Raw genomic sequence first — 15,733 nt, forward strand, 5'->3', positions numbered from 1 at the left:
GATCACTTCCACAACTGCTCTGTTTCTTTAAGAGACCTCGGTTGTTAAGTTGAAAGATCACTGGACCATAGGAGGGTCAATAAAAGAATAAAGTCACTGGTTAGTGATTCGAGTACAAGGAACTTGATCCTAGTTCATATCTGAGTGCCCATATGCTGCTCACTGTCGGAGGGGGAGCGTTGGGCCCGCGGCTGCTCGCACTGCCTGGAGATGGCTTCCGGAAGACTCATCAAGCTCCTGGTGTTCGAGCTTCTTGAGTTTGCTGCTTTCTCCATCCCCACGCTCGTGATTCTGGAACAGTTCGCCACTGCCTATCAAAGGTCAAAGAATACAGGAGAAAAAACTCATTATTGGCTGATCGTTTCCTGTTCAATTGCCTATGTGGCTTCAGTGAGTCTATTGATTTGGGTTCCCATAAAAGTTCTCTTATACAAGAAACATCATCTTTCAAAAAAAATTAAAGGATGGTAAGTAAAAGAATTTTTTAGCAGGGAATCCCTCGGATGCTTTCAAAGATATTTTCTCATGTACTTTGTGTAAGGACGTTAGCGTAGCAGAAATGTGCATAGTGTAAGCTGAAGGAGAAGTAACAATCACTGTTTCTATAAATGTATTAATATTATAGCATCTTCCATATTTGTGCGCGGTTCTTTTTACTGATGGATAATAATTAATTCCATGTGTTCATAAGATAGGCGTTAACCTGACTGCACGATACCGTGAGCAGTAAATGTTAGACTTAATTCCTTTGTACACCAACTGCATAAAGTTATGACAGTTAATTTACAGAAATAATAACCACAGATTAGAATATAGAATTCCACTTTTGTATAAAGCTGAAAGTAATGTGTATTTTTAAATGTCTTTAATGCCTGGTTTGCAGGTCTAAGGCATCCTTTGACCATTAACCAACTGAGATTTTTAAGCAACTGGCTCCTTTAATGAGCTTTTCAAAAATAATACTTTATTGTGTCCATAAATTATATTACCCTGGTGGGGGAGAAGTATTTAAATAATAATACAAAATACTTTAAGTAAATTAAGATTTAATATTGATTTAACTGACAGTTTAGCGAATGGCTGTACCGACTGACCCATGTGAAGGTATTGAGAACAATCTCTGATACTAATATATTTTTCTTTTTAGATCTTCAGATCTGATTCTTTCTCATCAGGGATATCTTTGTTTTCTTTGATATCTTAAATCTTCTTTTATTCAGATCTTTTATTTTAAAGTTAAACAGCATAGAGTGTGTTTGAATTTTAAGATAACCAGGGGTAGAAATGTAAAAATAATAAATATAGCTATGCCTGTGGGAGGGTGTGGAAAGGGACAGCTGAAGTGTGGCTGGTGAAGTGCTCTTTAGATACTGATATTTATGTGGCCTCGAGAATCACACGGACCAGGGGGCTTCAGTTCCCTGTGGGCAGAGCTCCCGAGACGGAAAATAAAACATTTGGTTGGTTGCTTTTATCAGTGGCATTCAATGTCAGAAAGAATAAGGAAAAAGTTGCATGAGGTAGAGAAAATAGCACAGAATCAGGCAGATCCGGACTCTCAAATGTGAATTTGCATATTTTAACATATGTGGTAATATAGAGTGTGTCATGTATCTTAATTGCTAGCAGAAGATGATGCAAACCTTGACCTAAAGCCTCTAGATCAGTGGTTCTCAACCTTCCGGCCCTTTAAATACAGTTCCTCATGTTGTGACCCAACCATAAAATTATTTTCGTTGCTGCTTCATAACTGTAATGTTGCTACTGTTATGAATCGTAATGTAAATATCTGATATGCAGGATGGTCTTAGGCGACCCCTGTGAAAGGGTCATTCGACTGCCAAAGGGGTCACGACCCACAGGTTGAGAACCGCCGCTCTAGATCATCTGAGGGGGTGGGTTTGGAGCTGAGCTGGGCCCTCCACTCCTCATACCCGCTGGGAGTTGCTTTGACTGTCTAAGACTCTGGCTGGGCCAGGGAGGAAGGTCCAAGTGACCACGAGAGTAAACCAATGGGAAGCTGGCCTGTGGCAGCCCAGGAAGGGGCTTACTTATTTATTTATTTATGTATGTATGTATTTATTTATTTTACATTGGCTCAAATTCCTAGGACCCCAAGTTCTTTATATCATTCAGGCAGCAAAGCTTCCCATATCACACATCATCATCATCATCATCATCATCATCATCATCATCATCATCATTAAGCTATAAATGCTTCTGTACTGATCTCTTATGTGCTAACGAGACTTATATATGAATTTCATTTCATTCTGTAACACCTCATGCAAGAAGAAATTGATGATTAGAGAGTTGTGCAACTTTCCCAGTCAACTAGTGAATGGAAGGGCCAGACTTTGGACCTAGGTCCTTCTGATTCCATGATTGGTACTCCTAACCTCTACCCGAAACTGCCTTTTGAAGCTCCCAGTCTCCTGGGGTGACTGAGTGTAAGGAAGAGAGTAGGTTTCATTTCTACTCCTCAGTGAACATGTTTCTTTTGTATATCTGCTTTAGGTCATCCTCCTGTGTTAAGGTGTCTTGGGCTGTCACAACAATTATATCTTTCAGTAATTTCTTTTGGAAAATACTCTTTCCTTTCTGTTTGTGGTTGTGGCTGGCTACAAGTGTTCTAAATATGTGACAGGTTATCTATAATTTCAGTGAGACTGTAAAACTATTTCCTCATGGCCTCATGCATGAGCACTATCATATTATTATCTCTTCCTGGCATAGAAGAGAAGAAATATCTACTGAGCACTATTCTAGGAGTTTCATGCATTCTGTACTATTAAATTTGAACTTTGTGACAATTCAGGGAGATATGTGCTAGTGTCAAATTTCATAGATGAAGAATAGAAACTCAAAGAAATGATTAACTTTGCCAGGTGACAAAGTTCGTAAGTGGTGGAGCTGGGATTTGTGAGTCCAGATCTGCCTGATTCTGTGCTATTTCCTCTTTGTCATGCAACTTTTTCTTTATTCTTTCTGACTTTGAATGCCAAGTGTGTTTCAAGAAAAATTCAACCCTTTTGGTGTCATTAGGATACATTTCCCCTATAGATGGATATTGGGATATTATATGTGTTTCCCAGATGTGTGAATTTGGATATTTTAATATATGTGGTAATATAAAGTGTGTCGTGTATCTTAATTGCTAGCTGAGCTAAGCAAAAATAATTGCTACTATAGAAAGTAGATATTAAAAGCATGAATTATTCTTTGAAGAATAAATAGCTGTTTATGTGAAATTTCATAGGTCTTTAGCATTTATGTATTGTTGATGGGCCTATTTGAGAACCTCTCTGCAGGTCTATATTGGCATCATGAGCCCACAAGGCTTGTTTCAGAAGAGAGTGAGTCATCCAGCTACTAAAGGGTGTGTCCTGGCAATACATCTGAGAGGTGCAGACTTGAGTCATTGACCTGCCTGCCAGTGTTGTGAAGCTGACCAAGTGGATGTAATTCCCATTGTATAAAGGAGGAAACAATGTCAGAGAGCTGAAGACATACACACTAAATCAACAGTAGGGTCTGAACTTTAATACAGTGCTCCTTCCTTTACTCTTGTTAAACACTTCCTCATTCTTTTAGAATGATTGTTCCTTTTTAGGGATGCCTGTCATAACTCATAACAGACTAGGCAGATGGTTTGAGGAATGAAGAAAAGCTATTTATATATAGACCAAATTGTATATCCCAATAAATAAGAAACCCTTTCCTGTAATAACAGTGAATGTGTGAAACCATTGAGCAAGGCTAGCTGGAAACTGGAGCAGACCTCCAAGGAGAGGGTACCTGGGGGCAGAATAATACTGGAGGATTCCTAGGGATTCCTGCCCTGCCTTGGGACAAAGGGCTATCTTTCAGGAATTCTCTCAAGTCTTTCAGAGTTTAATTGCTTTAGACATGGCATGTCAGGAATCCTGGGCAGTGCCAAGTGTAAAAGACTCCAACATTTTGGGCTACATTTTACCTTGCTGAAGTCCTTCACGTATTCGATGAGCTTTTGCTGATGATTTGTTTAAGGTAGTGGTAGTAATAGCAGTTGTAAAATAAGAGCAAATATTTATTGAATAGTTACTATGTACCAAGCATAGTTGTAAACACATCGCCTCTATGATTGTAATTAATTCTGTAAGCTTTATATGTAAGAACACTTATAGTATCCACTTGACAAATGAGAAAATGGGGGCACAGAGATTAAAAGACCACCTAGCCAATGAGTACTGGAGCCAACATTGACCCTAGGGCAGCGGTTGTCAACCTGTAGGTCGCGACCCCTTTGGGGGTCGGATGACCCTTTCACAGGGGTCGCCTGAGACCATCGGAAAACACATATATAATTACATATTGTTTTTGTGATTAATCACTATGCTTTAATTTGTAACAATGAAAATACATCCTGCATATTAGATATTTACATTAAGATTCATAAAACTAGCAAAATTACAGTTATGAAGTAGCAACGAAGATAATATTATGGTTGGGGGTCACCACCATGAGGAACTGTATTAAAGGGTCGCGGCATTAGGAAGGTTGAGAACCACTGTCCTAAGGTGTCTGTCTCCAGAGCCTGGTCTCCTGAGCACCTAGCTGTTCCATAGCAGCACCAAAAACATCTGGGCACGGATGGGCAGACTGGACAACCTCAAGGAAATCGAGCTTGTCTTTTCAGCACCTCTGAGAATGTCATCGTAAATTACCATGAACTAAATAAACACTGGTGCTTAATGGTTACTTCTTCCCAGAGGACATCTCTCTGTGTGTCTATCACCTTAAATTATTCAGTAGTAATAAGTATGTGATACCTGACTATAGGCTTTCTCTTCCTTGTCCAGCCCCTCCATAATCAATAAATCAGCAAGAGTATATTTACTTTTGCATTTCTTTCCCAGCACATGCAGTAAGTCATCAGATTCTGTTAATTCTTCCTCTTTCATTTCTCTTGCATCAGCTTCTAGTTCTCCATGACTGTTTTCCTCAACCCAGCGAGGCCCTCATTTCCAGAGCCACCTTACACTGGCACGGTTCCCCCAATTTCCATAAGTTCCAGTTCATTGTCAGATGGTTGCCCTGGTTGTTTTGTTCAAGGAAGCCTGAGGAATATTGTATTATCCCAAGCTGGGACTGGGCAACCTTCACCAGCAGGTGTCCTTGCCCTTTGCTTCTCTCTACGCCCCCTTTTCCTTGCAGTCCTTGTTGACAGAGCAATGATCTTGGAAAATGTTTTCTGCATGTCAGTACCACCACTTAAAAATCTACACTTCCCTTACTTGTATAATTCAGGGTTGACATTATACTACAGAATCCGAAAGCTGGACCACACCTTAAGCGTTCGCCTGCTACACTATTTCTCACAATACAGACATAGTCTACCTCTGATTAGAAAGGGAATTCACTGTATTTTGATGTGATGTATTGACTTCCATGCCAACTGTGTCACTTGTTTCATGACTGAGGGTGTGATTGACTAAAATTCCTTGAAAAACTTCCTCTCAATGCATAGTTTCTGCATCTCACGCCTTGGCAGCATCCATAAGCCTGTCTTTCTAGCCTTAGAACAAGTGTAGGCCAACATTTAGATCAGCAATTCTTTTTTTTTTATATTTTATTGATTTTTTACAGAGAGGAAGGGAGAGAGATAGAGAGAGTTAGAAACATCGATGAGAGAGAAACATCGATCAGCTGCCTCCTGCACATCTCCTATTGGTGATGTGCCCGCAACCCAGGTACATGCCCTTGACCAGAATCGAACCTGGGACCTTTCAGTCCGCAGACCGGCGCTCTATCCACTGAGCCAAACCGGTTTTGGCTAGGTCAGCAATTCTCAACCTGTGGGTCATGACCCCTTTGGCAATGGAACGACCCTTTCACAGGGGTCTCCTAAGACCATCCTGCATATCAGATATTTACATTACGATTCATAACAGTAGCAACATTACAGTTATGAAGTAGCAAAGAAAATAATTTTATGGTTGGGTCACAACATGAGGAACTGTATTTAAAGGGCCAGAAGGTTGAGAACCACTGATTTAGATGAATAGGTCAATGGATAAATACTTGAAACATTTTTTAAACCTGAATTCAATAATATACTCTTATCCCTATGAAATATCATTGCATTGATTTTAGTCATGTTTTTAATCAATTGCAATCTTCTGGATTCCTATTGTGTCATTCAAAATGCTAGCTGAAGCACTTGATTTTGTGTCCTCTGCCTCTGAGAGGACACATATCTTCCTCATCTCCCGGAGTTACCAGTAACAGTAGTAGATGGCACAGTTTTACTAGAAACCCTCCAGGTTAACAGTGATCCACTGGTCCACTCCCAGGGTTTGTTACAACAGCTGTGAATTCATCTAACTGAACTTCCTTTCAGTTCCCATTTCTCATTCACTCAGTCCCTCGTTTAATAAACATTTACTGAATAGCTGTTGACTGCCTGGCATGCAAGACCATGCATTCTCTAACTTCTATCTATTTTTCCAAACTACCTCCCTACAAAGATTCTTCATTTGGAGACTACTGTTGGGGAATACCTGAATACACATTAGGTATTGTCGCCTTCCTCAGGGAGCTTGTAGTCTACTGTGGAGACTGCAGTTACACATTAAAATATTGGAAAGTAATGTAAAACAATATACACTAAATCACTAAATAGTATGTGACTGCCACAAGTTCTTGATGAGCCCAGAGAAGAGAGTCATCAAAATTTTGTATGGATTCAGGTTTGGAGTAGTCAGGGAAATTCTGACTACTAGTAGAAGTCTAGTAGTCAAGCTAGACTTGAGCGAAGCTGGGAACAGGAAGACATTCCAGACATTGGTTTAAGTAAAAGAGAACCTAGTGAGTTTCTGAGCAGAGTGGTTTCCCAAGTTATTATCTGGCCTTTCCACTCACCATGCTTCCTCTGTGAGAGATCTCAAGGTCAGGATTCTTGCTGCACAAACAGGGATCTATAGCTCACGTGGCTTGGCTCAGGTCTGTCTTCACAGGCCTGCTCCTGGGAGAGTCCTCCTTTTAGACAATTTACTATGTATGCACACAGCACTCTCCTGGTAGCGCCCTAATGCAGCCTTTCATTTGTAAATTACACCAAGTCCACCAGTTCTCTTCATCTATTCTGTCCTCTGGTTTCAGTCTTGCATTCGTTTCAGCCTGAGTACACCTTCAAAGAAGCGTCTATATTTCTAACATAAATTCTATTACTCATTGGGTTTGTTTCCCAAGACTGCTCTTACGACATACCACAAACTTGGTGGCTTCAACAACAGAAATGTACTGTCTCCCACTTCTGCAGCCTCGAAATCTGAGGTCTAAGTGTTGGTGACATTGGTTCCTTTTCAGGGCCGTGAGGTAGAACCTGTCCCAGGCCTCTCCTCCAGCTTTTGTTGTTTTGCTGGCGCTCCATTGACATCCCTTGTCTTGTAGATGCATCACCCGGTTGATCTCTGCCTTCATCTCGTCACACTGCCTGTGCCTCCTCAGAGTCTTCCCTTTTTGCATGTCTATCTCTAAATCTTTCCTATTTATAAGGACATCAGTCATGTTGGATAAGGGCCCACTCGAATGGCCTAATTTTAACTTATTACCTCTGGGATCACCCTTTTCCCAAATACAGTCATATTCTGAGGTGTTTGGGTTTGGGACCTCAATATATCTCCTTTTGGAGACAATTCAACCTACAACAGTCTGCCTGTTGTCCCCCAGCCCCTAATCTACATTCTTCCCATGTGCAAAATAAATTCACTCCATCCCAACATCTCCAAATTTTTAATCATTACAGCATCAACTCTAAGTCCAAAATTTCATCTAACCATCATGAACTCAGAGTCCCAATACTCATAATCTAAATGATCCAAATAAGTTATGGGTGGAAATTATGAAAGAAAAGACGGGAGAGAAAAAATTAAGAATAAAGATATGAAAATGCAAACAATAAAAAAGAAAAGGAAGAGAAAAAAGTATGAACAGATAAAAAGAAGGGAAAGTATTAAATGAAAGAAAAGAAAAAGTAGAGTAAGAAAAGGAAAGAAAAAAATAAGAGTTATGAAAAGAATAAGAGAGAAGAGAGTAAAAGAAATATTACCAAAGTAATAGAAAAAGAAAATAATGGGGGTGGAAGTGGGACGGGGAGGGGGTGGGGTGGGCAGGGGAGTCAAGTTCTTCAGGGCAGATTTTAGTGCCTGCTGTATTTCCCCTTGGAACCTGCTCTTATGTTGTCTGAGGCCAACTTTCTTGTATGCCAGTTTTGTTCCTCCTGGAAGGTGCCTTTGTGCTAGCCAACGTTAAACTGTCCATGTTTGGCCCTTGGCACCCTGTTTGAAGCTTTAAACAATCTACAGCTTGTAGCTGCCTCCATTGGCTTGGTTTCCCATGGGAGGCGCCAAGTTGAGCTCTGAGGCTGACTTTTTAGTAGCGCAGGGACCTGGGGCAGGTCAGAAAATGTCCAAACTTCAGGGAAGATGGTTGGTATGTTCCCCATCCCAGAGCCACATGTGTAAGTCTGTCCCAGAATATTTCCCTGACCTCAGCAGCCAGTGGGGCCTAACGGAAGTCAGGAGTTTCTATCAGCTCTCTCATGAGGGGGAAGTGCCAACTAGTGTCCTGGGAATGTGGGGGGCATTTCGCCAACCCACAGACAGTCACTGACACCACCTGAGACTGCTGCCTCCTCAGCAGGGTTTGAGATGCAGGGTGGAGTACACTGGATTCCAGAGAGTGGGGCAAGTGGGATTCCTTGGGGGTGAGAGGTGTGAGCTGTATACCAGGGGGCATGGTATTTGCCGTTCCCCAAGCTTCTGCTGCTGGGAGGGTTTTGCGCCTCTCAAGAAAAAAGGCTGCTGTGATATCGGGTATGATCCTGGCAGCCACTCCTCTACAACTGTCCCCAAATTCCTTCTACCCCAGTCTCTCCTCAGGTGACTTCAGTACACACCACCCTCCCTCTGCCAATACCTGGGGTGAGTGTGTTGGGAGTGGAAATCCTGTGCAACAGCCCTTTAAAAAAAGTGACTTTGTCTCCGGTAGGCTCAGATTCTCCCCGGTGGATGGAAGCCCTGCAGCTGGATGGTAAATGGGTGGCTCTTTCCGGCTCTGGCTCTCTGGGCCGGAGAGCCCAACCTGAGGTCCAGGCCTCTCTCCTTTCAGGGGCAACCCCCAACAGTCAGCATAGCCCTCCTCACCCTTAGCCTGCCACTCCTGTGACCTGGGCCAGCTCCTCTTGTGACCCTGCCCTCCCTGCCAGTCTCAAAGTGGTTTCTGCCCTTCCTTGTTTGAAAGTTTCCTTTTCAGCTAGTCTTCAGTTGCTAATTCAGGGTGAATATTCCCTAATTTAGTTTTAATTCCAGTTTGTTTCTGGGAGGACGTGTGATCTTGGTGTATGATCTCTCTAATGTATTGCCAGATCTGGTTTGCTAATATTTTATTGAGGATTTTAGTATCTATCTTTATCAGGAATATTGGCATATAATTTTCTTTCTTTGTAGTCTTTTTGTCTGGTTTTGGAATTATAATAATACTGGCCTTATAAAATGTGCTTACAAGTCTTTCCTCCTCTAGAATATTTTGGAAAAGTTTGAGGAAGATAGGTGTTAGGGTTTCTTTGAATGTTTGGTAAAATTTGCCTGTGAAGCCATTCAGTCCACAACTTTTATTTGTTGGAAGGCTTGACTTTTTATTGGTTTATTTTTAAATGACTGCATCAATTTCATTATTTTGAACTCTATATCTGACCAATTGTTTGCCTCCATTTCATTCAGCTCTTTTTCTGAAGATTTCTTCTTTTCTTTCGTTTGGGGTATGTTTCTTTGTCTCTGCATTTGAGCTACCTCTTTGTTTCTATGTATTAGGTAGATCTGCTATGGCTCTCGGTCTCGGTAGGGTGGCCTTATGTAGTAGGCATCCTATGGGACCCAGGAACACAGTCTCCTTGATCACCTTGATACTCCAGGAATATCTCTAGTGTGGGTTATGTGAGCCCTCCTGTTGTAATTGAGTCTTGATTGCTATTGCCCCATTTGTGTATGGGGTTGACCCTCAGGCGTGCTGACTGTGAAGATAGGCCCTGACCTCAGTGTACGAGTTGCTGCACAGGTGCTGATCACATGAAGGAGAATTCGCCTCAGCAGGTTCTGGTGCCTCCTGAGATCTCACTTAGGATATGCCACTTGTGAAACTCATTGGATCCTGCTCTGATATTGCCAGAAGCTGGCTAGTGGATGTGTCTGCTCTGGGGCCTCCTGGGAGAGACTCCGGTGCAGGTCGATGTCAGACACTGCCCAGGGCAATCTGTTTAAAGATACAATGCAATCTACCATTTGTGCCTGCCTCTGCTGGGCCTTGGTGTGTGTGGGAAGGACCACACTGCTCACTAAGGCTGGCTTCCATTAGCACTGAGCCCAGAGGCTCATCCGCAAAAGGCCAAGGCTCCCCGATCCACCTCAGCCTGCCTCCATTTGCAGGCGGCCTGTTAGACTTAGTCACTAAAACATCCTCTGGCAGTATTCAAGTTGCATGAGGTAAATTCTCAGTGAGTCATCAAGTAGGCACTAGTGGTATTCACCAGATTGATACAGGTTCAAATTCAATGCCAATGTGGAGTCTGAGAAAAAGTCCCAGGATGTGCCAAGTCTAACTGCCCCTCACCTTTGTTATGGGGCAGGGTCTCAAAGACTCACCAGGGTGAGGCCGATGGAGTTTACCAGGCCCAAACAAAACCAAGGTTTTGGCCTTTTTGAATGTAAGGCTCTACTCCGGTTAGGCATGAGAGGGAAAAATGGCCCCATCTAGAGCCATACAACTCAGTCTGTCCCAGATTCTGCTAGTAGACCAAGCTTAGTAGGGTAGGCCGCTTGGAGTGGGGAGTGTGGAACTAGTGGATCTTTCATGTGGGGGAAGCATTGGACAGGTTAACCAGAAAGTGGGGGCAATGGTTTTTCTGCACCAAAGCCACACAACTCAGTCACTGACACCCCTGTCTTCCCAGACCTCTACATCCTGGCCCAGGCAGCTGACTCTTCATCAGGGCAGGGTGGTATGACAGGAAGCCCAGAGGGTGGTGCTATTGCATTCCCCCAGGCTGATGCCATATGGAGGGAAGTGTTCCACTTAAGAGAGATGTCATCTGTGATATGGGGGAGGGACTCAGCACAGGAATCCTGGTGTCTCAGCCTTCAGCTCTGTCCCCAGAGCCACAAAACTGCCTCTCTCACATGACTCTAGCCCACTCTGCCCTCCCTCCACTGGAGCTCAGGATGAGTGACTGCAAACAAGGTTTCTGTCTTTGGGCCCTTTTTGATGGCATCTGTGTCTCTATCATATTTCAGTTTCTCCCTGGCAGACAGAATTCCCGCTCATTTTCACAGCCAGATGTTATGTGGGCACCTCTTCCTGGCTCTGGTGCGCTGGGCTGTGGATCCCGGCGTCAGAGTGAGACCCCGTGCTCCTCAGGGAGGAGCCTTTGCAGCTGAGATATTCCTCCAGATTCTTAGCCATCACCCATGGGGCAGAGCTAACCCTTTTTGTGTCTCTCCGCCCTTCCTACCAGTCTTGTTGTGGCTTCTGTAAATCCTGGGTTATAAGACTTCTGTTCAGCTGGTCTTCAGTTGGTTATTCAGGTTGATTGTCCTGTATTTTAGTTGTAGTTGCAGTTTGGTCCTGGTTGGAGTTGAGTTACTTACTCTGCCGCCATCTTGGGTCCCCTACAATTGTGCAGGTAATTCAAGATATGGTTTATGATCTTCACTACCCTGAAATTATGAGTGATTAAAGTTACCACTAGTGATTACAGTTTTCACTCCAAAGAAAATAAGAAGACACTGTGTTTATAGACAGTAACATTTATTAATATATCAATTTTTTAAGGTTTTGGATTACTTTGTCAACATAGTTACTTTATTTTTTAAATATGTATTTTATTTTTTTCATTTAAAAGTTATATTCTTAGAAGCCTCTATAGCAGTGGTTCTCAACTTTCCTAATGCCGCAACCCTTTAATACAGTTCCTCATGTTGTGGTGACCCCCAACCGTAAAATTATTTTTGTTGCTACTTCATAACTGTAATTTTGCTACTCTTATGAATCGTAATGGAAATATCTGATATGCAGGATGTATTTTCATTGTTCGCGACCCTCAGGTTGAGAACCGCTGCTCTATAGGGTATTCCAGAGTCCTAGAAGTTTTATTGCACAAAAATGTCTGAAAAACAGTGATGGTGAAGAGTAAGTAGTGAACAATTAGATAAGGCCCCTGCTCCCTAGGAACTTATCTTGGATATGGACAAGGAGCAATATAACAAATAATAAGCAAGTAAATAACTAATCAGCAGAATTTCAGGTAGTTTATATATTTAAATGACCACAAGAAGCCAGACATAGAAGATCCATGCATAGAGAGCCCCTGGCAAAAGGAATAGAGATCATTTGACTTGGAGGTGGGGCAGCCTTTGTGTGAAATAACCAGGAGGCCAGAATGGACAGTGTTAAGTAGGTGTTAGGGATATAGGTCATTCTAAGTACGGATGAAAGAAGGAGAAATGAGAGGAACCACATCATATAGAGTATGTAGGCTAGGGTTATAGGCTTCAATTTTATTTTAATTGACCAGTAGGCTGCTATCCCTACCATCCATTCATAGGATTCTTTTCATTTTGCCAAACTGAAACACTGTACTCAATAAACAATAACTTCCCATTTCTCCCATACACCGGCATTGGAGATTTTTGAGCAGGGCAGTGATAACATGTATTTTATATCTAAAAATATGACTGTTGGCTCTATGGGGAAAATACTGTTAGGTAAGAATAGAGTTACCAACAGGGAACTGGTTAGAAGATACTGCAGATGAGAGATGATAGTATATGAACCACTGTGTTAGCAGAGGATGGATTCAAAATGCATTTTGTCAGTAAATCAGACAGGATTTGAGGATGGTAACAACAGATATGGAGAAGGATGCCGTTCTTCTTTAGGAATGTTAACTGTCAGTTGCCTTTTAAATGTCTACTAATAGATGGAGGTGTCACATAGTTGGGCATACGCATCCAGAACTAAGGATAGAAGCCAGCATCTGTATATGATAATACGTTGGGGAGTCATTGGCAATTGTGTGGTATTTAAAGCAATGGAGTTGGCTGAGATAATCAAGGGAGATAATGCAGCTAAAGAAGAGGCGCAGGAATAGTTCCTGGGGTCAAGCTGGGAAGAGGCCTCTATGAATGTGCTGCTTGGTCTTAGGGAGCTGAGTACTGCAGGAACCTGGATCTGGACTCACAAAGGAGGCAAAGCTATGTATGTAAAATACGATCATATTCCGGACTTTACAGGTTGTACTGGGTCTAGTTGTGAGAGAGGGGATATCCCGCCCCATAATTTATGTCTAAACCAGAACATCTGAGAGGGGGATGGAATTAGAGGGATGCCTGCCAGTAGTGAGAAATTCTTAGTCATTTGAAAGACTCCAACACTTTTTTTAAATCCACTTACTTATTTGACTAGTTTTAATTATGATAAAATGTACATAACATTTATTATCCTAACCACTTTTGAACACATAGTTCAGTAGCATTAAGTACATTCCCATTGTTGTGCAACCAATCTCCAGAACTCTTTTCATCCTGGAAAACTAAAACTCTATGTCCATTAAACAACAACTCCCCATTCTCCTCTTCTGCATCTCTTGCACCCACCATTTCGGTCTCTATGAAATTGATTATTCCAGGTATTCCATATGTTTGTCTTTTTGTGACTGATTTATTTCACTCAGTATAATGCTCTCATGGTTCACCCATTCCAACACTTTTTGTTATTAGATTCACAATATGCTAAACATGTAATTAATATATTTAACTAAGAAAAAAGAAGGTAAATATTTCATGATAGGAAACCTTTGAGTATATTTTTTTCCCCCAAATTAATGATGCTAACATGTATATTTAAATTGTCTCTATTATAAGGTAGAATATTAAATACACATTACATCTCATAACTATTTGATTGATCTTGAAAGGTTTCATAAGTGGTTCAAAAACAAGTTTAAAAAATTATGTGATTTTTATGTATATATTATTTCTTTGGGTTCAAGTAAATAATATCCTTTTTTTTTTTTTTCAATTTCTGCTGCCCTAAGTATCTAAGTATCATCTTAAATTAATTTTTTGAAAACTAAATTTTATGACATGGGTCATAATATAACTTGAAAAGTCATGCTGTTCTTTTTTCCAGTTGGTCACCAGAGCCTGAATTTTGGGGTAGGATCCTAACTAATGAATTATGAAAACCGTGCATGTCATGTGTCTTGCCTTGTGATGATTTTAGCTGTCTATGATTTGTTAATTATTTGGAAATCTCTCACCCTTTCTTCTAGAAAAGCATTCTGGTTGTTGCATGTGTTCTCCTTTGCCATCTTCAAGCGTTTGGGAAATGGAAATAGGGAAGCAGTAGCTTCTTAGAAAAACTATAGATGAATGGAACAGGAACTGCAAAATTAGCAAAAAGTAACAGGAACTGTTGATCTTGTACATTATTGCTTTTGCTTATTTTTTTTCTCCTTTGCTAGGAGACCTGTTATGATGATGTGTGTAGTGCTCACCACACTCCCCAGTTTCAGCTTTTCTATAGCAGTGACGGAGGTATGGAATTTTTATTTCTTCTGACGCAAGATTTTAAAATTTCCTGTTATTGGGATTTGATAGAGTGGTGTGCCCAACAAGTTTCTTAAAGTTTATTTTATCCATTCTTCTTCCCAAATGCAATATATATATTTGTCATTGTTACCTCCATGGTTAAGGAGGAAAGTCTAGAAGCCAATTTAAAAGAGATTACTTCTGTGTTTGTGTGTGAGAAGCAGGAATGTTATTTCAAAATAATTTTTAAAAGCAAGGTTTTGGAATTTGAAAATAGATCCACATTTGTTTCTTCCGAGAAACAGTGGTTCTCAACCTTCCTAATGCTGCGACCCTTTAATACAGTTCCTCACATTGTGGTGACTCCCAACCATAAAATTATTTTCGTTGCTACTTCATAACTGTAATTTTGCTACTGTTATGAATCATAATGTAAATATCTGATATGCTATATGTGTTTTCCGATGGTCGCGACCCACAGGTTGAGAACCGCTGTAACCTGATGTTTCTCATGATCATATTCAATTATAAAGGAAAAAAACATTATTCCCGTGAACAACCACCCACACTCTAAGACAGTGGTTCTCAACCTTCCTAATGCCGCGACCCTTTAATACAGTTCCTCATGTTGTGGTGACCCCCAATTTCATTGCTACAAATTGAACATAATTAAAGCATAGTGATTAATCACAAAAACAATATGTAATTATATATGTGTTTTCCGATGGTCTTAGGTGACCCCTGTGAAAGGGTCGTTCGACCCCCAAAGGGGTCGCAACCCACAGGTTGAGAACCACTGCTCTAAGACCTTTGATAATATACCCATTGACAAATAATTTGTGTATGATACATAATTGAAAATAACTTTATATTTTTGACTACATGCTGCTTTAATGGATGGAGGCCTGCAGAACAAGAATATTATAGGCAGAACTTTCTGGATGTAGAATTTATTATCCAAGAAGTTAAAAAAAGAACACCCTCCTAATCTTATTAATTGTAAGGTGCTGTGAAAGATAAGAGTTTTCACTTCCCCAAGGTGCACAGCTCAAATTATTTTGTGATATTTCATTTATATGTTGACCAGATATCATTAAATGCATGTA

General features: G+C 41.0%; 1 protein-coding gene across 1 annotated transcript in view; it reads left to right on the forward strand.

Annotated features, from left to right (window-relative positions):
- Positions 1–210: 210 nt before the first annotated feature.
- TMEM236 (transmembrane protein 236) overlaps positions 211–15,733 on the forward strand; it is a gene marked incomplete at both ends in the record, with an annotated part of 41,866 nt that continues 26,343 nt past the window's right edge. Inside the window, 2 exons of the mRNA XM_081103140.1 lie at positions 211–467; positions 14,561–14,633. Of these exons, the coding sequence (XP_080959266.1) occupies positions 211–467; positions 14,561–14,633 (330 nt within the window). The remainder of the gene's footprint in view (positions 468–14,560; positions 14,634–15,733) is intronic.

This window comes from Myotis nattereri (assembly GCF_964212035.1).
Source record: "Myotis nattereri genome assembly, chromosome: 1".
Classification (NCBI taxonomy): domain Eukaryota; kingdom Metazoa; phylum Chordata; class Mammalia; order Chiroptera; family Vespertilionidae; genus Myotis; species Myotis nattereri.